This window comes from Cervus elaphus, chromosome 7 (assembly GCF_910594005.1).
Source record: "Cervus elaphus chromosome 7, mCerEla1.1, whole genome shotgun sequence".
In the NCBI taxonomy this organism is placed as follows: Eukaryota; Metazoa; Chordata; class Mammalia; order Artiodactyla; family Cervidae; genus Cervus; species Cervus elaphus.
In genome coordinates, this window is record NC_057821.1 from 21,552,423 (window position 1) to 21,580,409 (window position 27,987).

At 34.0% G+C, this 27,987-nt stretch overlaps 1 protein-coding gene across 3 annotated transcripts in view; it reads left to right on the forward strand.

The window, feature by feature from the left end:
* LOC122697162 (CD2 associated protein) overlaps positions 1-27,501 on the forward strand; it is an 84,394-nt gene extending 56,893 nt beyond the window's left edge. For all 3 annotated transcript variants that reach the window (XM_043907672.1, XM_043907671.1, XM_043907673.1), the window contains 10 exons: positions 329-433; positions 1,813-1,849; positions 2,941-3,003; positions 8,344-8,515; positions 8,913-9,055; positions 15,904-16,016; positions 16,704-16,805; positions 17,897-18,066; positions 19,954-20,017; positions 24,524-27,501. In XM_043907672.1, coding sequence (XP_043763607.1) covers positions 329-433; positions 1,813-1,849; positions 2,941-3,003; positions 8,344-8,515; positions 8,913-9,055; positions 15,904-16,016; positions 16,704-16,805; positions 17,897-18,066; positions 19,954-20,017; positions 24,524-24,565 — 1,011 coding nt within the window. In that variant the 3' untranslated portion in view covers positions 24,566-27,501. The remainder of the gene's footprint in view (positions 1-328; positions 434-1,812; positions 1,850-2,940; positions 3,004-8,343; positions 8,516-8,912; positions 9,056-15,903; positions 16,017-16,703; positions 16,806-17,896; positions 18,067-19,953; positions 20,018-24,523) is intronic.
* The last annotated feature ends 486 nt before the right edge of the window (positions 27,502-27,987 follow it).

Here is a 27,987-nt window from a genome sequence, read left to right on the forward strand (position 1 = left end):
AGAAGGTAAGCTATGAAAGACCTGGGACTTTATCATGTTTATTTCTGTGACCTGAGAACCTGGCATATAGTAAGTGATCAGAAAGGTTTTTTTTTTTTTAAGCAAATGTTTATTGTCTATTATTGTTATAATTGATGTATTGGAAATTATTTTTAACCCTCATGTTGTGGGGAAATATATTTTTTTAGTAGGATCTCAAAGTCTGCTTAAGGTCTTTATTTTTTCCTTATAAAATTAATGGAATTCAGTGTTTTCTTATGTTGTTGCTAACTTTTTTTCTTATCTAGACATAACCACTATTATCTTTATTCTTCATTTTGCGGTTTAGGAAACTGGAGAAACTGGCTGGTGGAAGGGTGAACTGAATGGTAAAGAAGGAGTATTTCCAGACAATTTTGCTGTTCAGATAAATGAACTGGATAAGGACTTTCCTGTAAGCTTTCTTTTTCATTGATGATGATAAGTTAAAAAACCTTTTGCCAATATTTCTTAAACAAGTTTTTTACATAGTTACTGAGTAATTTTCCAGGAGTTTCAGATTCATATAATCAGGTAAAAGTTACTTGAATTATGGTGAAACAAAACAATGTATCACTTCTGTGTTTTGTTCCTGTTTTTCTTTTCCTTTGACTAAAAATTAACTTAGACTTTATTACTTTATTATGATTAAAAGAAAAAAGACTGGCTGTACTATTTAGACAAGTTAGCACTTGACTTAAGTCATGTTTAATTTTGTTGAAAATTTTTATTTTAAGGTACTGTTGGTTACTGTTACTCTATCACTGCATTTTTGGGACAGTGAGAAGGCTTTATTTAGCCTCCTTACAGGATTTAATGTATCGATCTCACTTCTCACAGTGAATAAAGTGAGATTGAGTCAATGATCTTTTGCTTTTCTACAATTTGATCCCTTCTTTTCACCTATGGAGGGATTAATGAATTTTTAAACAAGAGGAAAAGATTTACACAGAGAGCTGGCAAACCCTAGCAAGGCCGTCTGCCATATTTAATTTAAGCCAGTGCAGAAATCTCTAAACCTTTGCAGTCTTTTATTTAAAGTAAATTACAAAAGGATAATGTGTGAAGGCTTACACTGTCTGAGATTCTTCCTTTGCTAAATTTCATTCATTATTAATTCAACAGGCTTCAGGTGTGCTTTATTTTTACACACTTCATATTTATACTCTTGTTAATGAACCCACTTTCTTTTTTTGGCTCTTATTAGATGTTCATGGAGTATTGATTATCAGTTATTTTTAATTTGGAAAAACCAAATTCACAAACTTAGAAATGCGTTTCAGGTTTTTTAAGGCAAAAATGAGTGAATGCTTGTAAACCCAAGAGAATTTTAATAAATTGAAAAATAGACCTTTGCCTTTATGTTCTTTTTGAGAGTCCTGAATAATCAAAAGTAAAAGCTCTATAAATTTATTAGGTATTCCTCTTATTTTAAAATAAAGTCTCTTTCTTTCCCTGCCAGGTAAAGAGAGGTAAAATGGTGTATAGGAATCTTAAAATAGGGGAAATAGGAAAGAATGTTTTTGCTCATCATTAAGATTTTTTAAGTTTATCTAAGTCCATGATAATTTTTGAAATATTTGAATTTTGATCAAGGAGGCATTTGTTCTAATAGGATAAATTTTTTGTCTGTGATCCTTTGTGGAGTTGTTTGGATCTTACCATTTTATAATTTCTAGCGGGTTTGGGGTAAGGAGAGGTATTTATGTAACTTAGATTATTTATGATCAGAGTTTAACTGTAAATATTTAATATGTAAGTGTTTTACTGTTTTCACAATTATTATTTTAATAGAAACCAAAGAAACCACCACCACCTGCTAAGAGTCCAAGTAAGTAAGAAACAGATTATTCAGTTTTCTGTTTTTTATATTTTTAAGTTCTAAAATGATGAAATTGGGTCTTCTGTAAATCATTTATTTTTCATTAGCAAAAATTAAATGCTATGACACTATATATAATTTTAAAAAATATATGAAAATTGACTGTTCATGTGTATTAATAGCTATCAGTATTTTTTTAAAGTATAACTGTATAAAATTGGGATTTTGAAAATAATTTGGATATTTTATGACATTTTGAGTTAAGAAAATTGACTAAGCTTAAATCTTAAATATTTACCTAGCTGATAAGTTTTCAGATACAATCCATTTTTCAGTGTCACAACCAAGTACTGATTTATTTATATACTCTTCAAAGAGTGTGATAATGCTTAAGCAAACTGGAAGAGTTTTGTTTTTCCTTTTTAAACACTTGAATAAATGATGGGTACCTAGAAGTGTTTTCCAGAGTTAATGTTTTATAATCTGACTTTATTTCTTTAAGTTCTAACGCATAACTTCTGATTTTTAAATGTGTAGTCCAATTTTTTTTCCTTGAAAGATTTGCTTTTTTTTTTGAGTAACACAAGTCCTTCCCTCCTCCATAGTTTCAGCTTTGTGTTTGCTAACCTTATCTCCGAGCAAGGATACTTTAAAGGCAATTTTTGTAGAAGCTGGCATTGGAGAGTTTTTAGCCCCTAGTCATACTGGGCTTTTAAAATTAATTAAAATTAAATAAAATTTAAAAGTTAATTGCATAGTTGCAGTAGCAGCATTTCAGGTCTCAGTGGTCAGTATTGGACCATACAAAAACAGAGTATTTCCATCATTACAGAAAGTTCTGCTGAGCAGTGGTATTGTAGCACGTGTGAACTCCTTTGCTTGATAGAGTAGGAACTGAGACCACAGTCCTGTCACTTACTCATGGTGATAGTGGCAGGTTCAGGATTGGATACAGAGTGATTGCAGTATAGTGTTCATTCTGTTAAACCATGTTTTCATCGTACGTTCTTTTTTCAACTTTTTGCTTTTTAGTAGTATAATTACCTTTGTGCTCTAAAACTATCTTTTTTTTAAAGTATTAACTTTATTCCCCTCTTTAGTTTCAAAGCCTGACCTGGTAGGTACCGAGAAGAAGTATTTTCCCACAAAGCCTGAGGAAAAAGGTGAGGTGATTTCCAGTTTCAGAAAAACTAAATATTCTTTTCATTATCAGTGTAGAGAAAAATGTGTCTCCACATTGAGTCACTGACACTGATTTTTAACAGGTGTTCATTATGTATTATGAAATTCTTGGGGTTTTCTGGGAGGGAGTTTGGCCAGATCAATAGGTAATTAAGATTTTACTCAAACTGATACCAATTTACATTCATGAAAAAGTTATACCATCACTTCAGTAAGGATGTAGCATTTAATCAGTTATTTCTAATAATGTGTAAGAAAACTAAACATTAAACAGTTATACTCTTATTTTTATAGTGTCCCAGTTGAAATCTATTAAAAATTTTTTTCTTAGGTGTAAGAGTGAGGTCTTACCTAAAACGTGGAAGTGATTTATTATGTATTGTTTGATTTTCACTGTGTATATTTATCATGTAAACTTGGAAAGGTATTCCAAGATACCATATGTATTTTGTTGGAAAAAAAATGTTTTGTTATTGTTAATACCTGCTTCTCCTTGTACACAAGATCTGCAGTGGTTGTATCTAGTAGAGAAGGTTATATATACTTGCAAAAAACTTGTCACTGTTGCAGAATACTTTTGTATCTACTGCCAGTGTTGATTCTACTTCCTGCCCTGTCTCTTGCTTAAAGTGTTAATGTATTCTCTTAACTTAATGATTTCTCTTATTTCAGTCCTTAATCTGGCTTCTATTTCACATTGTTACCAGATTAATTTTTTAGTGTATTTTTTTTTTTTTTAATTTGTTTAGAAGTTTCAGAAGCACAGCAGAGTTGAGCAGAAAGCACAGAGTTCCCGTATCCTCCCTGCCCTGGGCATGCACGGCCTTCCCCTCTATCGGTGTACCCAGCAGTGGTTCACTTGTTACGATCAGTGCGCCTCTGCTGACCCAGCATCGTCCAAAGTCCATAGTTTACACTGGGGATCACCTCTGGCATTGTACATTTTATGAGTTTGGGCAAATGTATAATGGTGCTATCATACAGAATAGCCGTGCCTCTTTAAAATTCCTCTGTGTTCTGTCCTTTTCATCCCTCCCTTCCCCCAACCCCTGACAGCTGCCCATCTTTTAATTTTCAGTTTTGTGGTTTTCAGAGTGTCATATAATTGGAATCATACACTACGTAGCTTTTACACATTGTCTTCACTTTGTAATATTCATTTAGGGTTTATCAATGTCCTTTCATGGTTTAATAGCTCATTTCTTTTCAGTGTTGATTAATATTCCAGTGTCTGGATGTACCACAGTTTATCCATTCACCTACTGAAGTTGGTTTCAGGTTTTGGCAGTTAAGAATAATGCTGCTGTCACACTTGAGCAGCCTTTGTGTGTGTCCATAAGTTTTCAGTTCACTTGGGTGAATACTACGAGGTGTAATCACTTATTCGTATGGTTCATGTTTAGTTTTGTAAGAAATCGTTAAAGTGTCTTCCAAAGTGTCTGCACCATTTTGCATTCCCACCAACAGTGAGTGAGAGTTCCTGTTGCTCCACATCCTGGTCCGAATGATCCCAAATTACATTTTTGGTATTATCTTTTACTTTATTCACTAAATGTAGCAACCACACTCTTGACTCTGAATGTCGTACACCTTCATAGCTTTATCTCTTTCTCACAATCTGGGCTCACCATGGAAAGTTTTTATATCTTCAACTCCCTCCTTTTCTTTTTTGCATTTGAGATTTTTAAATTTAGATGCAAAGATATTTCTTGATTGGTCTTGTGATATAGCTAGCTATTGTTAGGTCCACATCTTGGATCAGTTTATTTTGGTACTTGGTTATGATATCTGTCCTACATGAAAAGCTCATCATACAAAGATATATAGAACCATCACACACACACACACAAATGTAAGAAGTTTGTTACTAAATATTTCCATTATGTTATTTGTTTTGTAGTCCCCTTTATCAAGTAGGTAAGGGTTTTGTTAAAATAAGGTAGTAACTTCCTATATTTCCTAAAATCAATCAGTTGATCTTATAAACAAAATGGAAGGTAACACATTTTTATTATATTTATTTTTTCAAAATCTTTGTCATGAGGAAGTGACTGGGACTGAATTTGCCCTCCTGAGTTAGACAGCTAGGAAGCTGGGTAAAATACATTTAACAGTGGTTTCAGACATTGGACAACAGATAGCATAGGGCTGTTATCACTGAGAGAAGTTATCATTGAAACCAATGAGGCACACCCTAACCCAGCTTATTGTCTAGAAGCAGTTTTCAGGCAGCAGAAGGAAAATGGTTTTACTTATGTGTGAATGGAGTCCCTGAGGAAATGAGAGAGAGAAGGGACAGAAAAAAATATGTGAAGAAATAATGGTTGAAAATCTTTAGATTTGGAAGAAACTTGAAGCACACAAATCCAAGTTGCTCAGTGAACTCAAAGCAGAAAAAACAGAAAGGAAATCACCTTAAGGCACATCATAATAAGTTCTGTGAAAAGCAGTGATAAAGAGAAAAACATAAAGTCTGAAAGAAAATAACTGTCAACTTTGAATTCTCTACCTAGCAAAAGTACTTTTCAGGCAGTGGAGGCAAAACTAAAACTTGGAGATAAAATCTGAGAGAATGCTTTGCCAGTAGACTGTATGTACTACACAGGAACAGTTTAAAGAGGTTCTTTTTGGCAGAAGGAAAATGATCCTGTATTGGCATTTGGATGTACACAGAGTAATGAAGAATGCCAGAAGTGGTAATTATGTGAATGAATAAAAAAGACCCCCCCCCCCTTATCTCTAAATGTTATCAAAACCACCAAAACTCTTCATTGAAAAAATTTTAAAGCTTACTATGAAGTGTTGATTTCAAAGTTTAGGTGTACAAATGTAAGAAATTTTTAAATAAGTGAAAATACAAATACAACAAAGAAAGCAATTCTTAATATTTTGAGAATGTTCTCCTTAACCTGGCATGACTTTAATCTGGTGCAAGAAATAATAAGGTCAGTTCTTTAAAGCCTGTTAACTAGCATTCAGGGAGAGCCAGTATCAATTCAGAGGGTCTGGCTATTATAGACATAGATTACATTATTTCTTTAAAAAAATAAACATAAGTTTCTCTCTCTTTCTTGTTCCAGAGTCAACAGAGAGAGCTTTTTCAAATCATAGCTAGGGCCACTTGGAGGAGCCTTAGCCTTCTGACAGGAGATATAGTATATTCCTCCAGTGTGTGTTCCTTACTTTTATCTCTCTCTTGATTTCCATTTCACAGAGCATGTCCTTTGAAAAACCCTGCCTTATTGATAAAGATAAAAATGGAGCTACTAGAAAACATGAAACAGATCACCATCTGACCTTTGACTCTTAGGTGACTCCCCGTTATTTCATGGGGTACTTTTGCAGATCATGAGAATGGAGTTTACCTCCTCCCTGCCCAAGCCTCCGCCTGGGTTGTCTCAAACCTGCTTTGCAGCGTCATTCTCACTGTTTTCTGAGGTGCTATGCTCATCACACATGTTGTCCTTCAGGGTAGTAATGATCCCAACACTTTGGGCGAAGACTTTTCTGGACATACCTTTCAGTAGCCTGCTTCATTCTTACCAGAGTAGGAAAAAGTTACTCAAACTCATTACTCAGGAAGGAAATGTAATTTTATTTAAACCAAAGTAAGATTCTCACCAACATGAGTGAAACTTTTTAAAAAAGACTAGCAATGCTAAACATTGGTGAGGATCCAGATTATCAGAACACTCATACATTGTAGGTGGGAATGTAAATCGTCGTTATGTCTACCCTTGAGAACTACAGTTGACCCTGTTGCCCAGCGCTTTTATTTCTAATTATATACTCACAGGAAATGTGTGTTCCATATGTACACCAAAAGACTCAAAGTTTATCATAGCATCGTTTGCATTGACCCTCAATTGGAAAGAGCACAAAATGTCTTATCAGTAGTTGAATGGATAAATAAATTGAAGTACATTCATGTGCCAGGATACAGTATAGCCTGTGTGTGTTAGTCGTTCAGTCGTGTCTGACTCTGTGACCCCATGGACTGTAGCCTGCCAGGCTCCTCTGTCCATGGGATTCTTCAGGCAAGAATAGATAGCATAGCAACAAATGAATACAATAGAGTTTCACACAGCAGCATATTATGATTTCATTGGTGTAAACTTAAAATATTCGGAAGTGATCTATCGTGTTAGAAGACACCTTTGGATTGGAGCATTGAGGTGGTGATTGGAAAGAGGAATGAAGAGAAGGAGCTTAATGTGGCTAAGGCTTAGTTCTTGGCGGGAGCAGGGTTACTCAGATGTGTTCCTGTGATGATAGCTCCTTGAACTTTGTACTTAGACTTCTGAAAATACGTCACATTCCAGTTCAGGTCACTTCAGTGAGATAAATATGGGTATATATTTTTTTGTCCTAAACTTTTCTAAAATGTTAGGAAAGTAGAATGAATTAAGGATATACTTCCTGCTTTTTGCAGAGTACTGTGTTTTTCTCTAAAGCATTTCCAAGTGACCACTGATAAAATATGGAACAAGAACTTATGTCATTATGTATGTAACTATGCCTTTTTGGTGACAAAATTTTTATTAACATGACATGATATTGTTCTTAATTTTACTCCCCAGCATATTTTCTTAACTATCTCATAAAATTATTAAGTAAAATTGTACTAATAAAATTCCTAATATAATGATAAGAATTATAAATATAAGCCTGTCATTTTCTTATCTGCAGCTAGTTAATCTAGCCTCAGTTTTTCAAAAAATGTTTTTCATCATCATGGTTATTTTTAAATAAATTAAATATAAATTAAATGGCACTAGAGTTCCTACTCATTTTTAGTTCTCTATACTTCAGTTTTAGAAAGTGGACTGGATTTAAGTCTAGGTAATGTTGTTTTCTGCTTAGAGTAAATTATGCATGATTATACTGGAGTAGAATACCAACCCTAAAAGCAAAGGATGGTGGGAAGACAGAAGCAGGCATTCTTTGTTAATAAGAAGATTATCAGTGGTCCCCCTTCCTACCAGGGTAGAGTTTTTTAAAATGACAGTTAAGTTTAAAGTGGCTCAGACAGTAAAGAATCTGCCTGCAATGCAGGCTACCCAGGTTCAATCCTTGAATTGGGAAGATCCCCTGGAGAAGGGAATGGAATAGAAGGGCTACAGTCCATGGGGTCGCAAAGAGTCCTACATGACTGATCGACTAACACTTCATAAATAATTTAGTTATAACTTTAAAACAGATAAAACAGTGTACACATACACAAATAGTGTCTTCTTTTTGTTTCACACCTTTCTAGTCTGACATTAGCTTTAAAAATAGTTCTGATTATTAGTAACTTTCTAAATATTTTTAAATAATAGAAAAATCAGATGAAAAATCAGTTTTGGAACAGAAACCTTCTAAACCAGCTGCTCCACAAGTCCCACCCAAGAAGCCTGTTCCACCTACCAAAGCCAATAATTTATTGAGATCTGGAGCGTTGTACCCAAAAAGACCTGAAAAACCGGTTCCTCCACCACCTCCTGTAACCAAGTAGGTTTTATCTAACTTTAAATTAGTTTATTGATTTACTTGCTTTTTTTTTTTTTTTTGATTTACTTGCTTTTGACATAATTTTGGTTCTATGTCTTTTTAAATCCCAAAGTTATTTTTAAAGTCCTTGCTTTTCATCTTTTTCTTATAGACTGTAATCTGTGTAAATGTTATTAATCTTAATGTTCACTCTAAGCAGATACACTTACGTTAAACTGTTTTATTTATATTTCTAATTTTATTATGATTGGTCTTAGGGTAGAGGTTTATGTTTATGGAAATAATTTTATAGATGAAAAAGAAAAATCAGTATTGCACTATTAAATCACAATGTTAAAAGATGGTCATGCTTCAGATACAAATGATTTTTGCATGTGTTTGATTCTTCTCATTTCAGGATTAATGGAGATGTTTCTACCAGTTCATCAAAATCTGAAGCTGAGCCAGTATCAAAACCAAAGCTAGATTCTGAACAGTTACCACTTAGACCAAAATCAGTAGACCTAGATTCATTTACAGTTAGAAGCTCTAAAGAAACAGGTAAGTTAACATGTGGAAAGATGGTGCATAAAAAATAAAAAAGTGCAAATACAGTTTTCAGAAACTACTGAAAATAAGATTTGTGTGTGGACATAGTAGAAATTAATTAAAATTTGTTTAAAATCTTCCAAGCCAAAATAGAAAATGAAACTCAAAGAATATAAATGGACAAAATATTTGTGGTTCACAAAAGCTTTCTCACTGTTCAGAGAACTGAGATGGATATTAAAAGGTCAGCCATTTATCTTTCTATCGCTTCATAGTGGAATGACCATACCACCTACTTGGGCAGATATGAATGAACTAGACTTTCAGTGCCATGCTAGATTATATTTAAGAAGAATATTTTTCTTTTCCCGCTGAAATCTGCAAATACTGTTGTTTCCATTTCTGAAAAATAGACTTTTCGTGACTCTCTCTCTATCTCTCTATATAGCAAGGTTTACTTCTTTAGCTAAATATTATTCCTTCAGTTTTAGGACTCACTTTTAAGCCTATTAATCCTCTTTGTCTCCTGGTCTTTTATACGTCTCAGTTATAAAATGAAATACTGAGAGGTCATTTTCCTTTTTCTTTTTGCATCAGAGAAGTCTAGATAAAGTCTAGATAAAGGTCTCACTGTTAAAAGCATCACACAGTCATTACTTTGTGGTAATGGTTGTTTTGTAGCAGTTTGCATTTGTTCTTTAGTTTTTTTAACATTTTAGACACATTTTCTCATATATATTCTTATGTTAACACTGACTTTAAGAGGCAGATGCCATTTCTCCCTATTTTGCATCTGAACAAAGTAAGTTACAGTTACAGCAAGTGTTCAAGATCACATAAACCAGAGGAGAATTCTTTAAATCCCCTTAAAGTTCTCTGGTATTTCCTTTAATTTTTTTTTTTTTTTTAATGTCTTAATGTATTTTTTAGCTTCAGGTCAACATTTCTTTACATTTGAACGTGAAGGCCAGTTACACTAAAATTTTTTTATCACTGTATTATAAAATGTGCTTCCTTTCTTATTTTTAAGGTGATTGTATTTTTCTTCCTTCTCTTTAGTTTGGAAGTACGAAAGCTCTGACTTCAGCATAGCCTCCTATAGTTTTTTAATTGGAATGTTTTATAGATCTTTCATCATATATTTAGATCCTGCCTGATCTGGATGAAGTCATATTTATAAATAATTTCTGGAAATTGAGATGTTGATTGTATTTTAGAGACATTCACTCAAATATATTCAGTAAGTTTTTGGTAAAAAATTGTTCTTATTTATTGGTAGTTAAATAAAAACAAAAATCATCTTTGTGTTTTTTAAGAAATCCTTTAATTTTTTAAAAATTGAAGTTAGTAGTAAAAAATCTAATTCTATTAGTTCTTACTATTTTCTGTTTGATTTTAAATGTAGCTAGAAATATGGTTTCAGTAGTAAAGAAAAAATTAAACACGAACTCTGGATATCAAAAATCCATTGTTACTATCTTTTGAATTTCCACCATTTTCTGCAGTCTTTTTATCACAGAAGTTCTGGATTTTAATAAAAAGTCTCTCTGGTAGCTGAAATGGCAACCCACTCCAGTATTCTTGCCTGGAGAATCCCGTGGACGGAGAAGCCTGTTTCAGGTTACAGGCCATGGGGTCACAAAGAGTTGGACACGACTGAGTGATTTCACTTTGACTTGGTAGCTGAAAGTGTAATATTTAGAGCTTTTTTTCCCCCCTGCCTGTATTTTTTGTTACTTTGTATCATTCTTTAACATTTGCTCTATTTCATTTCCTCAGTCTTAGAAATTACCAAAAAAATTTTATGTAAATTAAAACAAATTTTTCACTTTTCCCCCTATACCTTATCTGTATATGATTACTACCAAGCTTTATTTCCTTGACATGTGTGACTACTGGTGGTTGAAAAGTTCTATTTTTTTCCTTTGTTTTTTGGTCCCATTTCTTGTCTTATATCTATAACCATTATTTATTCTTCATTAAAAATTAGAGGCTTTGTGGAACAGGGTTTCAAATGTTCTGATTTCTAGTTAGCTTTTTTGTTGAAATGAATAAGTAATTTAGAGGTGCTAAGACTTATAAATGGTCAAAAAACAAACAGTTAACTTCCAAGCTGCAGTCTTTGTATCTTCCACTATCACTTTGCCTTTGGTGTATTGCACTGTGAAGTTCAGAAAATATAAACTTTGGAAATTGAGTTCATTTTAAGTAGCAAATATTTACTGAGCAGGTGTATATTTGCAGTAGTGTTTCGGGCACAAGTAGTATGCTAAGGTAAAAGGCATTGCTGCTGACAGCAAGTGGCTTATGCCAAGCCTCAGATCAGAGGCTTCTTCTTTCCTTTTTTAAATTTAAATTAAAATATCATGTTCTTAGTACTTGTAGTATAAAATGTACCTGGTACTTGTTTTACCTCTTCTTCGAGATGTTGGCACCTTAAAAAAAAACAGAACTGTGCTCTTTACCAGATACAGCCTCACATTTGGCCTTGCATTGAGATGTGATTTAATTACATACATGGCTCAGTGTGAGGTTTTAAGTTTTTAAATGACACGAAACTCGCCCTTTAACATAAGTTCCAGAAAGTCTGAAACATACATGAAACTCTCCTTAGAATTTAATTATTTTGTAAAATAATAATTTGAGGTGAAATGATATAGTAGAATTTGCTGTTAAAAAATGTGGGTTTTAAATTACTAGTTGGTAGGTAATTGGCATGTTTCTCAGTTTTCTCACTTATCTAACAATCAAATGATCCCTTATATCTCTGATGTATCTACTCTTGTCTGTTAAGGATGTAAATTCCTTTCCCTACTCTCCAATTTGATTTCCTTATATATAAAGCCATATATAAACATATATATTCATGTGTATAAATATGGAGTCTGACTTTTGTTCATATAAGACAAACATTCCTAGAATACTTAATTTGTTTCAGTTTGTTAAAAAATTCTTCATAAATATTCTCATATGATAAAAGGTAGCACTGTACATTGCAGAGCTGTCAAAGCATGTTTTAATTTTTTTTTTTTTCCTCTCTTTTTCCAACACTTCATCAAAAATTGGTTTAGGATAACCTTATTGCTACTACAGGTTAATTTTAAAGTTCACATAGTCTCAATATTTCTAAAATAATAAGTTTTCCAGAAAGTATAATTGGTTTATAAATATTTTAAACTTCCAAATAGAAAATTTAGTGGAAACAGCTATTTCATTGAGAAAGGACGATTGCTGAAGTATTCTTAGAGTGTAGTATTTTATTCTGTTTGATTATCTTTCTGTGATAAATTCTTCTTGCATTAAAAGAAATATTAGAAATACATACATTATTTGATCTGAAAGTCATCATTGTTAAGTAGAATGGTGTTCTTTCGCTTCAGTTCTATTTAATAATTGATCTATTTTGTTTAAATTAATTTCTCAACATTTATTCAACTTATGGTGAGATTTTTCTAATATGATGTCTGCCTGTTGAGCGGTAGACGCTTTAAAAAGTGAACTTGCATCTAAGCTAGGATTCAAACCAAAAAGAAAACATTGTATCCCAAAATGCAGAATTTACCTGGGAAATAAGGGCAGTAATTACAAATTTTTATTTTCTAATAATAATTTCCTTGATAATATCATTATAGAGAGTATCACGTAAGGCACAAGTGAATTTTCATTAGTTTATGTGGGAGATTTTAAGTGTTATTTTGAGTTGTATTTTTATGGTGAGATTTAAAAATAATATTCGGCTTTTTTTTTTCCCTATTATACCAGAATTAAAACTACCTGTCTTATTGTAACTACTATCATGTGCTGAGGACTAAAACTTGACTGCAAGGTGGTTTAATTTCAGTTGCAACTATATCAATGAGTTGTTAATATGTTGATTTATTTACTCTGACCTCTAGTTTTAGTACTAAAACATCCTTTTAGAAATTGTTGTGGTGTTAAGTGAGTAATTTTTAAAAAGGCTTCTTTCTAGTTTAATGTATGTTGAAATTAATACTAATCATAGTTTTTCCTTATGAAACACAAAAGAATAAATCTAAAACCTAATACACATCTTAATGTAAGTTTAGATAAACTGCAATATCTGCTAAACATGAAATGGTTCTATTCATTTACGACTGTTCCTTTTTCCTGCTTTGTAAAATAATTTTTTTGGTTTAGTCTTTTTTCTAGACATTCCTATCCTTGACTTTTCTTTCCAGATTTTGTTTCCTAGCCTGTTTGCCATGTTTCCCTTCTTACGTGTCAGGAAATTATCCTACCTTTCTCCATTTTGGTAAGATGACAATTTATAAAAGAAATCAAAATAATATATTCAGTATAAATAGGTGGTGCACATTGAGTTTTCTTTGTGATTTTACTAAAGTGTACATGTTTGTCTGTCTATTCTAACCATTTTGGTTTTCCATTTTAAAATAAAAATTCATATTGGAAATTTTTTCTTGATTAGTTAGTTTAAAATATTGTTTTGATAAAAGTTTTTTTTTAATTGACAACCATGAAAGTCAGTTTATTTTCTTCCCAAATTTTATATTTCATTTTGATTTTAAAAAATTCAGTGTCCTTGGCAATGTGTAAAAGTGTATGTGGCAGGCAGAGGGGCCATGTGATGGCAGGAGTTAAGTGACTGTCATGCCTTTTATGCCATGTGTAAAATATAGATTCACTGATACCACTCTTAGATAAAATTAAAAGCATTCACGCATATCATGAGTCAGAAATGTGCACTATTTCATTTTACTAACCCAGTGACTTAAATGGAGGACCTGAGAGAGTATTAGAATAGTAAAATTACTTGTCTTGGTGTTGTGGCCCGAAATTGGGCCATATAGAAGGCATTTTACATGAGCATGATATATAATTTTGTAAATCTTACTTTCATTTACCTTTTTAATTTCATTTATCTTCATCTTGTGTTTTTATTTCTTTTTCTTTTTGCATGTTGCTTAAATATGCATTTGAAAATAATCTCCATAGGCAAAAATTACTGGATTGTGCTTTTCAAGATTTTTTTGTAGGTTGTCAATATGTATTTATCAGTTTAAAAAGCAATTTCTAACCTTTCAAACTATAGCATATTTTTAACACCTTTTAAAATACTGTTTCCTTCGTTTATGCAGTAATTAACAAATGAGATATTTAGCTATATATTTAAACTCAAGATCTCTCACATTATATAATGCATTTTCCATTAAAGCCACTGTGTTTCTTGTTTTGCTTTGGTGTATATTATAATTATTTATGGACACTTGCTGAACAATTAAAGACAGAAATCAAACCAAGCATATTAGATTGCCTGTTGTGATATATTAGCCTAGTGACTAGATCCAAGATAGAACATATAAAGCAACCCCAGAACATGAAGATGGAAAAGAATTAACAGAGGTCAGCAAATACTTACAGTTGTTATAGAATGCATATTGCCAAGTAGTAGTAACCTCTTCCTGTTTTACCTCTGTGTCTTCCATCCCTTTAAAAAAAATTCTCTAAATTATTTAGAATATGAAAATTGATTAAGTTTTAAGGGCAATAATAATAACTATCTTTGGACCTCTTTTAAGAAATAACAGTTCTCTGACTTTGTATTTAATTTGCATCTAAATATTTGACAGGAAGCATTTTAAACTTCCAGGCAATGGCAGCATGAAGAATGATTCCATACTTGGAAGACAAGGCAAAAGATGCCTGCTGCCGAAATGAGTGATGGCATATTGGCTGCGATTAATATTCTTTGTTTGGAATCTGGGCCAGAGGGAGATTTTAGTAATAGTGGAAATGTCTGGAATTAACCTTAGGGTTCTTATACCACTTATGGATATCTGGGATTCAAAATTAAAGATCAGCTCCTTCAGCAAGGTTTTCTGGACCATCTAGCAAAAGGGAAGGTATTATATACCATTGTTTCAGAATTGCAAATTAACCTAAATTTGTCAAACTCAAGATACTGAATGAAAGGTCAACCAGTCTTTGGTGATGGGAAAGTACATGGATGATGTATGTAGCATTTTTCCCTTGCTCTCTGAATCTGCCTTAGATTTATGACTGTTGTCTGATTCCTACACATGGATACTGTCTGAACAGAAGTGCAGTGAAGTATAAACAGGTCGAGGCCCAGCTACAATATACTGTACACATACGTGTAAAAATATATTAAATTACACTTTACCTTTAAGAAATGTAGTTGGAAAGCAGCAGGGTTTCAGATAAAATTGAGTTTTTTAAATTTTGATATTAGGATATTACTTGAACTTTAATACACATTCCATGAGTTAATTTTTTGATACGTTGTAATTAATTCTGAGTTGAAGTAGATTTTTTTTTTCTAAGTAAGAACTTAGGAAGACTGGCTTTTTCATACTACTGGCTTCCCTGGTGGCTCAGACTGTAAAGAATCTGCTGGCAATGCAGGAGACCTGGATTCAATCCTTGGGTCAGGAAGATCCCCTGGAGTAGGAAATGGCAATCCACTCCAGTATTCTTGCCTGGAAAATTCCGTGGACTGAGGAGCCTGCCAGGCTACAGTCCACAGGGTCACAAAGAGTCGGACATGACTGAGCAACTAACACACACACAGCTTATGGTACAGATTTATATCTTTCAGTAAGAACTTTGTTGAGGTCTAAGTCTCTATTGAAGACATGAACTTTATATTGTTGATATATAAAATGTATCAGGTAAAGAGGATGTTAGTGTTTGAGGGTGAGTGTTGTTTTCCAAATGCATATGAAAAGCACAGGTCAACTTGTGAGTCTTAGTGGTACTTTTTCTGATTTTATAGTTTGTTGAAAATACAGAAACATTCTTTTCTACCTTTTAAAATATGCCGTTATCTCTTAATAGATATGTTTACTTTTATTCTCCAGATCTTGTAAATTTTGATGACATAGCTTCCTCAGAAAACTTACTACATCTCACTGCAAATAGACCGAAGATGCCTGGAAGAAGACTGCCTGGCCGCTTCAATGGTGGACATTCTGTGAGTTACATTTACTGTTGTGAAGCACAGACCATTTAGCAAATCCAGAGTCCTTCTGAAGATAAGAAAGAGGGGGAATTTACAGTTCCACTGAAGCTTAAAAAATCAGAAAGACAGCTATGTGTAAGTGGCCAAGGGTTGTATTTTAAGAAATACGGGGAAAGAGACCTGTTCATTTCCACAGTTGTGGAATGGAAGATTACAGAATCAGAAATGGAGTTGTCCTAAGACCATAACCATAGAGCAGTGTCGAAAAGAGACAGGGGACCTGTGTGATCTACTTGTCCGACAGCAGTCGTTAGAATTGCGCGGTACGTGTTCACTTCAGGAAAAGTGAGAGCATTCCCCACCCCCATAGCTTCTTTTTATTCTTTCTGTACATCGCCTGGGATACTGGTGGTACTTTAAGTGTTAATGTATTACCTCTAAAGCATTCTTTAAGTTAACGTAAGTAGAGAAAATTTTTGTTGTTAATAGACAAGCTGTTTTTCCATGCTTACGTTATGCAACTATGTTATTCAGCATGAAATTATGTAACTTCCTGTTAACAACAACAGGATACCTGGAACAGCAGCTGCTGAAAACAGTGATAAAAGTTGCTTACTTTATTATCCAGATGCCTACTACCTTTTCTTTCTTTGGTGTTTTCTGTTTCTTGATTTAAAAAAAAAAAAAAAAATCATTTAGCCAACTCACAGCCCAGAAAAAACCTTGAAGTTACCAAAAGAAGATGACAGTGCCAACCTAAAGCCATCTGAACACAAGAAGGATTCTTGCTACTCTCCAAAGGTGAGGTGCATTGTGGCATAAGATTTGTATAATTTGTAGTGTTCTTTGTGAACATCAGAATTATGGGGTTTAAAAATGTCTGTCAGGAAGGATTATTTCTTAAGCCAAGAAATAATGCCTACTAAAACTAAATAAAATGATTACTGTTAAATTGAAGTTGCATTATTCTCTGTAGATCTCTTTTTAGGAGGGTTACATTATTTTAAATGAGTAGCACAAATGCTACATGTTTCATAATTTTTAAGGCATAGATCTATACATTTGTTTCATTTCCCATTAAAACATGCCCTGTTGGGCAGAAGCCAACAGTTCTTTACTCCTTACATCATAGTGAGCTTGACACCATAATAAGCACTGAATGCACACGGGGATGATAGTAGAATAACTTGGATTCTTCCATCTGTTACATGGTGTTGAGGGCCCTTTCTAGACCATTGCCACTTAATTTAAGATAGTATTACAACAACTGGCACACATCTTATGTTTGTGAAGATTATTCCTGTTCCTCACATTCATTGCAGGGCATCTGACTGTCATTCAGATTATCAGATAAACTTAATCTGATTCTCTCAGCTGACAGCAGTCTGTTGAAATTTTATCAATACCTGGTGTTACCTAAATGAAATAGGAAAAGGGTATCAGGCCATGGATTCATTTTAATGCCTCTTTGGGCTTACTGCATGTTTTTTTGCATTCTTTGTAGTTGCTTTTCATTTGTGCTCTTTGGATATTCTAAACAGTAACTGTTTAATAGGAAGGATCAAAGTAGTACCTTAATAATGCCTTTATATTCTTGCTTCTAGATGCTCCACTCGGCAACCATAAGATAAATCTGATGGATTTTTTTCTTAAATGAAACCTTTGACATTTCTCAGAAAAACCCTTAGTAATTACAGGTTTATTCTTTGGTCATTTAGTGGTTTTTTAGCAGTTGTGAACATCAGGCTGCTTTTTTGGATTTTCAAGTTTATCATTTATCTTGGAAGTATTACTTCAGTTATTTATCTCCTTGTAGTTAAAAAAAAAAAAACTTTTGAACTTATTAAATAGAAATACAGATAAAATAAAAATTTTGTTTATTATGTTTTCAGCCGCCTGTGCACCTTCCAACACCTTCAAGTACTTCTAAACCAAATACAGCTACTTTTCTAACTCCATTAGAAATCAAAGCTAAGGTAGAAGCAGAAAATTCCTTGGATGAACTTAAAGCTCAGATTGTTGAATTGCTGTGTGTTGTGGAAGCACTGAAAAAGGACCATGGGTAAGTAGCCCTTGTGTTCTTTGAGTACTACTTAACACATGTGTAAAGAGTCCTTCCAAATTATATCAGGTAAAGAAGTTTCTAGTATGAGCAAGTTTGTTTGCAAAGAAATTTAATAGTGTCTCTCCTCTTGGCAAAAAGCTTGAATTAGAAAACAGAATAATTAGAGACTCAGTTACTAATTCTGATTATTCCAATTAGGAATTGTAAAGCTTGAATAAGAAAACCTAGCCTGATTATGAAAAAGGCAAACCAGTGGAAGCAGGAAGTAGTAGCTCGATCAGACTGGGTTCCAGCAGTTTGGTCACAGAGAAGTGGCCGCTAGGCGCACGACAGGATGCTCAGCACCGCTGGCCGTCGGCACACGCACCTCACAGCCGCAGTGAGATACCATCTCATGCCACTCAGATGGCCCAATAGGAACTATGAGCGATAACAGGCGTTTGCAAGGGTGTGGGAAATTGGGATCCTCATGCATTGCGAGTGGGCATGTAAAATGGTACAGCCACTCTGGGAAACAGCCTGACAGTTACTCAGAAAGTTAACTGTCATGTTCCCATATGATCCAGCAATTCCTCTCCAAGGTATAATGCTGTCCAAGAGAATTGAAGACAAGTGTTCAAACACAAACTTGTACAAAAATCGTATGTAGTGTTATTCATAATAGCCAAAAAGTGCAAACAACCTAAATGTCCATCAGTTGATGAATGAGGAAACAGCGTGTGGTCCAGCCATACAGTGGGATACCTGACTACAGCCATAAAAAGAAGTGAAGTAGTAATACGTGTTATAGTATAGATAAACCTGAAAAATATAATTTGAGGCTAGAAATGTCAAACACAGGGGTTAATTAGTCTTAAAAGTTTAGCAAATAAGATTCATCTTATTTTGGATCTGGGATATGTCTGCATGTATATTTGGTTTTCTTCTCAGAGGACTTTGATCACTTTTTGCTAGGGTTGAGTTGGGTATTTATAAAATAAATGGGTTGGGCCATCTTACATTTTTTTATGCCAAGTGTGCTGTTAAGAACTAAGAAATACATGTACAGATTGCCTGTGGATGCTCTTAAATAAGCTGTAGAATGAATAAAAATACTAATGACCTATAGTTTAAAGTGTATATATCAGATCTTTTAGAAGTCTTTCCAAAGACTATTTTAAAAGTCTTGAATTCCTCTTGGAAAATGAAATCGAAGGAAAAATGACTACATAAAAAGACAGAAGCCTAGAAAAATGAAAACATGAGTTATAGGAGAGGAATTGCTGGCTGAAGCTTTTTGTTATTGGTTTGAATTTTGGATTTTAATGTAATATTTATTTTAAAAAAGAGAAAGATATGGAGAAGGAAATGGCAACCCACTCCAGTATTATTGCCTGGAAAAGTCCATGGACAGAGGAGTCTGGCGGGCTGAAGTCCATGGGATTACATGACTGAGCATGTGTGCACAAGGGTGGAGGGAAATGGGTTGGTAGCAATAAAGTGGTAGAACTAAAAAAAAAAAAAAGAGAAAGATATATGTAAAGTTCAGGTTTATTATATTAAAAACTATAATTTGTTTTGCCCCGTGACATATTTTGACATTCATTTTACCACCTTATTTGAGCTGTGTGTCCTCTCTTGGAAATGGATGATAACTGAATATGGAAAATTACCTGTATTCACTTAAAAATTTGTTCTCTCAGGTTTTCCCTCCTTTTGCTGTGTTTTTAACTGTCAGTTTGAATTGTTTCATCCAGAGAATTTGAGGTTTTTCTAATCAACATGGTTGTTTCCTTTGCAAAATTTTTCCTATGTTCTGGGATATCAGCCAACAGATTTGTTTGCCTTACTCAAGTACATTTATTAATCGAAAGACTTAACAGCAATAAATAACTTTGTTTTTAGGAAAGAACTGGATAAACTACGAAAAGATTTGGAAGAAGAGAAGGAAATGAGAAGTAATCTAGAGGTAATTCATCTCTTCCAGCATTGAGATTGTAGTCAGCATAAACTAGACATGTTTTTTTCCAACCCAACTGGGCGATTGGTTCCACCACAAATTATGCTATCCTGCTTTGGTTGGACACTCCCTACCATGGGTCACCATTTAATTAATCTCTTGCTGACTCCCTGCCGCATTCCATTCATTCATTCAGCAAATGTTTTTGAGTGTTCACTCTTGGCGGCGTGAGGCACAGGGGATACACTCCTAAATAAAGCAGACATCCTTCTTGTCTCTTAAAAGTGTCTAGTTCTAGATCTTTTGCACTCTGTTTCTCTCTTGACCTGTAGTTTTCTTCACAGTTAAACTTGTTTTTCCTTTTTTTGCTTGGGGGCAGGGGTAGTGGTAATGGCAATGAAATGGCTTTAGATTTGCTGACTTCGATTTCTCACTGAATTAATTTTGCTTTACAGCTAACATGTCATCATCTTCACTCTGCTGATGACTGACAGTTTCACTTATTTATCTTCCTTTTTTCCCATCCTCACTGACTTCTGTCTTCATTTGTGTTTTTTGTGTGTTTGAGTTTTTTTTCCTGCATAACAGGTGTTTCCTCCTTAAGAGGCTCTTCCCAGTTTGTAGTTAAGTCTTGCATACTCCTCCCTATTTTACCTTACCTTCTTATTTACCCTGTTTCCTTTTGTTCTCACTGTGGAACAGCAAACATGGAACTTGTTAAAAAAAAACTTGAGCTCCTCTTCTGACGTAGCCTTGTGACTTTCAGTTCAGAACTGTGCATATGTCAGACTTAGCACTTCCTGAACATTGTCTCATTGGACACATAATAACTTGTAAGCATCATTGTTCCTATTTTAAGAGTGAGGAAACTAGGGTTTAGAATGATTAAGTCAGCAGTGGAGCTAACATTTTTTAACAGAAGCAGCCAGACTCCAGAACCTTTGCTCTTAGGTATTAAGTTTCACAGCTTGAATGAGGAAGTCACTTACCTGGTTTAGCTTTACTTGTTGAGATAATATACATGAAGGTATTTGGCAGATTATCAAAACTCCATTTTTATTCTTTTTATCTGACAGGTACCCTTTATTGGTACTCTGCTTTCTTTGCCTGAAAATACTCAATTTTCCTCTTTATTCAAAAATAAAAAGCCCCCCTTTAGGTCTTGCTACCCTCTTGATCTATAGTTTTCTCTTTTCATTCGTGATTCATTTGTTCCAAGACCAGCAAAAGCACAAGAAAAGCATACATTTGCAGTCACTGATTCTTCACTTTTAATTCAGTCCTCAACCCTTTGCATTTTGGCTTTCTAATGACAACTCCTCTTCTCTTCAGTTTCTCCAGCACTTCACGTTTCTCCTTTTCAAAGTGTGTTCTGGTTTCTGTGACCCTGCATTCTCTGTCCGACTTCTCATCCCTCCTCACCTACGTGAGGTGCTCCTGCAGTGTCTCCTCAGCCCTCCTCTCCGTGTATCCACGGTGCTCCCCTGTGCCCAGGAGACGGCGATGAGCTGTGGTGCATCTTCCACTGAAGTCAAGTTCTTCTTTTCCCAGCTTCTCTCTTGTGTTTCCAGCTGGTCGTCTTCCTGAATGTTCACTTAGCATGTTACCCGTAATACCTTCTATTCAGATTCTGATTTTCTGTTTGTGTTGAAAGTTTGTTTCCCTTCTAGTCATGCAGACGTGGGACTCCTGTCTTTTCTAATTCCACTCAGTTTTCAGGTCTCCTGGCTTTACTCCCGAACCTTTTTCTCTATCCCCGATATTTCTGTCCATTTCTCATGCTCTCATTTTCCATTCAGTTTCTCTCTCTCATTCTTACCTTGGCTGTCCTCACTCGGTGCTTTTGAGAACTTCCTGTTACTTGCTGAATGAAGTTCAAGCTTATTGACTTGGTGTATGAAGTCTTTTATGTCCCAATCCTGGTTTGTCTTTCTTTTCTCACTTCCCTCTTATCCCCAATTGTCCCTTACAGTTGATTTGCCTGGATTATTATTGTTATTATTTTTGGCCATGCTGTGTGGTGTGTGGGATCTTAGTTCCCTGACCAGGGAGTGAACCCTTACTTCTGTGCAGTGGAGATGCAGAGTCTTAACCACTGGACTACCAGGAAGGTCCCTGGTCTGAATTTTTGCTCCTACTGTATGGGTTTCCCTTTTGTCTCATCTTCTCGTGCCCAAGTTCTGTAGATTCTCAAGGCCCTGCTCAAACAATGACATTCATTGAGTTGGCCACCAGTCTTCTGATTAAAAGCAGTTTTTCTTATTTCAAATTCATGTTTAGTTTTATAGGAGATGAATAAGTAATAATTTTCTATCTTATTGCTATTTATGTTATATACTTACTTTGCCCATTTCTATACTGTTGGAGGTGGGATCTTTTTTTGTTTCATCTTTGCCCATAGCTTTTTAGTACAGTGCTGTATACATATTAGATTGCTGACAAATTTTTTTCACACTAATAAATGGTAGGAGATACATATTATCTTCTAAATGTGTGTTAAGTTCCCAGTGTAAAGCATGGTAGACATTGGAAAAAATTTTTTGAATGTTTCTTGACTTTTGTTCCTTTTATTTTTATACATAGCAATATTAATATATGGAAATAGGTATTAATGTTAGAAAGAGGAACTAATAATGCTAAATTTGTATATATTATTTAATTTTTCATAAAAATTATGAGAAGTCAAATGAATTATTTGTTTCTTATTTTGAAGAATTTCATCTAATTTTTGTTTCCCAGGAAAATCGGCTGTTATTTAGCTTCTTGCTGACCCGTGTTATAAATTTTTTTTAAATGGGAAAAATTTGACCCTTGTATTTGCAAAAGTATACTTAATAAAGGCAATAGAGTTTTAGGATCATAGTTTTAAAGGAGAAACTATATTTACCTCCAAATTAAAAATAATACTTTGAGTTACTATAGCATTAACATTTGTTGTTGTTGTTCAGTTGCTAAGTTATGTCCGATTCTTTTGTGACCCCATGGACTGTAGCCTGGCAGGCTCCTCTGTTGGTGGGATTTCCCAGGCAAGAATACTGGAGTGGGTTGCCATTTCCTTCTCCAGCGGATCTTCCGGACCCAAGGATTGAACCCACGTCTCCTGCATAGATAGGCAGGCAGATTCTTTACCACTGAGTACCAGGGAAGCCCTAACATTAACATCAGATAGTATTAAATTATACTGCGGAGTCATACAAAAAACTAGTGATGAACGATGAACATAAACATGCTAAAAGAGAAACTCTAGCTGAAGATTGAGGGTATTTTGTCTCAATCCAATGTTGCTAACATGTTTAGCTAATAATCGTCTTAGTCAAAGAATAATACCAGGAAATATCCTGGAATAAGCAAACTGTTCTTGAATGGTTAGGATCCCTTAGGAGATGGTGAGCTTATCGAAATTATGCTTTCTGACAGTTGCAAAATGCTCATCATTTAGTAATGAACTATTTGTCAGAAGTTAGCCATAACATGCATTATTTGTATGCCTTATCAAGGAAGGGGATGATGGTAGAGAGGAATGATGTTATAAGGAGAAGGTAAGCCCTAAATGTTTCTACATGCAGTGAATGGTCAAAGATGATCAAAATATCTCCACTGTGACCTATCTGTCCTGGGTGGCCCTGCGTGGCATGGCTCATAGCTTCATTGAGTTATACAAGTCCCTTCTCCACAACAAGGCTGTGATCCATGAAGGGGATATAATTGGGAAGAGAGTACAAAAACTGTGGCTTTTAAAGCCTTAGACTTTACCAGTACAAGTTCTGCACAGAATCACAAGTGTGGTATTTAATCTCTTTTCAGCTCAACTTCATTATTTCTATTATGTCAAAATTAAAAACAACCCTAGAGTTATTGTGAAAATTTTGTGAATTTTCTAACTTTTTTCCTCAGTGTCTTAAATCATGAATTTCTGTTAAGTGAAGAATGTCTTCTACCTAATGGTGGAAATATTTATAACCCATTGTCTGAATTTTATATATATTCCTGGGCTTCAAAGGCAACTTAATCTAGAACATACTTGTTTACAGTTGAGGAAGTTGAGACCAAGTGAGGTTAAGTGATTTACTAATATGATTTAAGCAGTAAGTGAAAAACATAGAACTAAACTGGTACTGCTTTTTGGGGGGTGGGGGGCAAAAATCTGTACTGCCTACTTTGTGTAATTACAGGTACGAGTATATTTCTTTGGTTTCAAGGATGCTCTTGTTCTTTGCAGGGCTAAAGATTTTCTTAGAGATCTTCAAATACTCACATTATTTAACATTGTTCTCTACAGAAGCAGCTGTAGATACTTTTTTTGTTGTTGTCACCTACCACTAAGGAACTTGCATTGTGACATTTTCTTCTGTTGAACCTTTTAAGTATTTATCACACCATTGGAAATTGGATTTTAGATTGGAAACCAAAATCTGGAGGCTTGAAATTATGATCAGATCTTCTCAACTTAGGATAAAATAAACTCACCTTACTAAAGACTTTTGTCTGTTGCTCAATTTATGTCTTGTATTTTAGGTGGAAATAGAGAAGCTGAAAAAAGCATTCCTGTCTTCCTGAGGTGACGTGCACCCCAGTGTTCTCGATGTTCCAGGGATTTAGAAGCAACACTATGAACTTCAACTGAAATGACAAATACTGATGTTGTGATAAAGAATATGAGTATATGAACTCATATACTATATGAATATAGTATATTATATCTATAGAAAAGTTGTAGGTGGGAGGGTGAATTTTTTTATATATTTTGTTTTGCCAATACGAAAAAAGAAAAAAGAGGCCTTATTTCTTATGTGCTGGGATTGCAAACTTTGTTGTTTAGTTTGCTTGAAAATACTACTGAATCTGTATAAAAAGGAAAGAAAGTTCACAATAGTTTTTTTTTTAATCAAAATTGTAGTATTATTTTTAAAGAGATCTATGCTATAAATATGGTGGTATCTTTTCAAATAATCTGTAAAATATGTCATTTGAGAGGGACAGTTTAGCTTTATAGTAACTGTAGCCACTACTTTTCCCATAAAACATAAGGGATATAAACTTTGTATATATATATTTTTTATGTTTAGCTTCTTAACCCAGGATTACACTGTTGTGCCTGTTTGCAGTGCTGTTTGTACTCTGGGTGATGAAATAGGAGTTTCCTAGCTACAAACCAGATTACTCACCCATGCATATAGTAATAACTAATGAAATAATCAAAATAACTTCTTCAACTTTGGGAATATTTTATATTGCTTGCACTATAGGATTCATAAAAGGAATTTAGTTAAAATGTATCAGATTGTTAAATATTTGGGGAAAATATGAGCTATATTCTAAGCTCATGTGAGGTCTAAGGAACTAAAAATGTCAGTTTAACCCTTAACTTGTGCCTATAAGCAACAGCACATATAATATGCAAACACCAGCCTTATTGCTGTACTTCTCTGCTTGTTTTACGGGCTCAAATATTAACTCATTTCATGATCTTGTGATTTAATTTTTCATGCCCCTGCCTCTGATTTTTAATAACCGAAATGTAGAAAACAAAACTCCGGAACTTTCAGAACTTCAGTGTGCAGTTTCATACTTTGACATGCTATCATTATGTATATACTCAGGTTTTGCATTGTGAAATTTACCTGCTAGACTAAGCTAACCGGTGGAGATGTTTTGGGCTATCATTTAGGTACCAACTTTAAAAAGAGTGTCTAGTAGATCATAAAGCTTATTTAAAACCAAATATAGTTGGCCATTTTCAAAATGGATTTTCACAAAATGGATGAAGACCAGATTCTTCGGAATCACTTATGAACATTTTAAAATGTTACCTACAGATAAAATGTCTCAACATATGTGAGTTTATATTAAAAGTAAAAATTTGATTTTTTTTTGCAAAATGATTAGACTTTAAGCTTTGTTATAGCAAATGACTTTCAGATTTTAAGTACCATCTATCATGCTTCTATTTTGTATTGTTCAAACCCCCAAACCAATATTTTTCCTTTAAGTTTTAGTCTTAAAATACTGAAATCTTGTGTTAATGAAATTTTGTCATGTTGTCTCCAATAAAAGAAACATGAAATAGAAAATGATAGAAACTCTAATACATAATTACTTGATGTTAGATCCACAACTTTAGTGCTTTGGGGGAAATCTGATTGTGTATTGAGTGAATACATTTTAACTTTTTGAAGTCCTTAGGCTCTTCTGATGAGGTCACTACTGAACAAAATTGTTTATTCCTTGTCTAATGTTTTTAAATGACTTGTTAAATGAATGATTTCCTTCTTCTTAAATAAATTGTATCTAATTTTCTTTTAATATGAAGGTCCTTAGGTAGAAATAAAAAGAGTATTCTGGAAATCATCCTTCAGTTTGATGACTGTAAAGTCTTATGAAGGGACTCCTCCCCACCCTAATAATAGGGCAGGGGAAGTTTCCAGAGGATTTGAGGCTGTTGTTAAAGTTTTTGTTGGTTATTTTCTCACCAGTGCGTAAGATCAAGATGGTCATGAGTGCAGAAAGACATTTAAGTTTAAAGTGTTTGTTTGCCTCAGTTAGAATTGAAAAATAATTAAGTACCATATCTGTTTTCCTGCCCTTGACCAAATAGTAAAGAAAACCCAACAAATTCAAAGGGAAAAACGATTATTTTAATCTAGCAATTCACCAGTATTTGCTCTTGATATAGGAATTTTATTAATTCCTGTAAAGTTCACATCACAAGATGCTGTGTAATAATAATAGCTTTTACTTGGGGACAAATCTTTCTCTTTTTTTTTAATAATGAGTGAGTATAAATGACAGAGCAGAGGTGAACTGCTTGGCGTCTGTCATTGCCAGACTGTTAGTGAATGTGTTGTTCAGGTTTGCTATTCTTTGAAACACATCATATTACTAATTTTCAAAATTATATTTTAATATTAGATGTACTGTGTGTATGTATGCGACCACTAGGCTTCGGTCATACTATAAAGCTGTTACCTCTCTACAAAATCTAAGTCTGAAGATAGGAAGAGAGAATGGGCCTGGTGTAACAGAGGATTCTCTTTTTATGCTTCTTACTGTGATCACAGAAAAAACAACAACAACCCAAGTGCTCTCTGGATGTATTGGTAAACATTTTATGCTTGCATTTAAACTTGAAATGTATGAACAGAATGAGACAATCAGTTCAAATCAGCAATGAGAAGTGTTAAAATGTAATAGCCTTGTATTGCTGTAGCAATAAAATGACCAAGTGCAATGACTTGATTTAATAAAATCATCTTTTTAAAAGTTGCTGCTATGAATATTTTTAGCCATAAAATTTTACCCTTGTTATAGCCTAACTTGCCTTCAGTAACTATTGTGTAATGCAGTTGGTGTTGTGGTATTCTAACATTCCAAAAAAAAAAAAAATAATATATATTTATGGGGAAACTCAGAACAGTATACTTCACTGACTTGTTTACAGGTGCTGTAAAAAGCATGCTTCTCCTTCAAAAAGAAAATAAAGAATAGTATTGCCAGTTGTGTCGGTCTTTATTGATTATTTTTTCATTAACTTTAGCTTGTGCTTATTGCAGAGTATGACGAAGATTATTTTGTATTACTTTGAGTTTTCCAAATAAAACAGTTTAGTCGCTCAGTTGTGTCCAGCTCTTTGCAATCCAAATACAACAGTGCTAACAGGAAGATATAAAGGCATTAAAAGTTCTAGACTTGAATGATGTTTCTTGAACCTTTGTGAGTCTTTTATTTCAGTTGGAACTGTGAGATAATTCCTACCTCATAGTACTAGGAGAATTTGAAATGATTTATATGAAGTACCTTATGGAGTCTTTGCCATGGGGTAGAATTTTTTAAATGGGAGAGGTTAATTTACTCTTCTCAAAAACATCTTGCAGTGATGGAGATGATGTGAATTAGGCAGATGAAAAAGGCACAGTACATCCTCTCCCCCTGTTGTTGAATGCAGCGTCCCTTTCTTTGGAGGAAATGTTCCTTTCATTTGT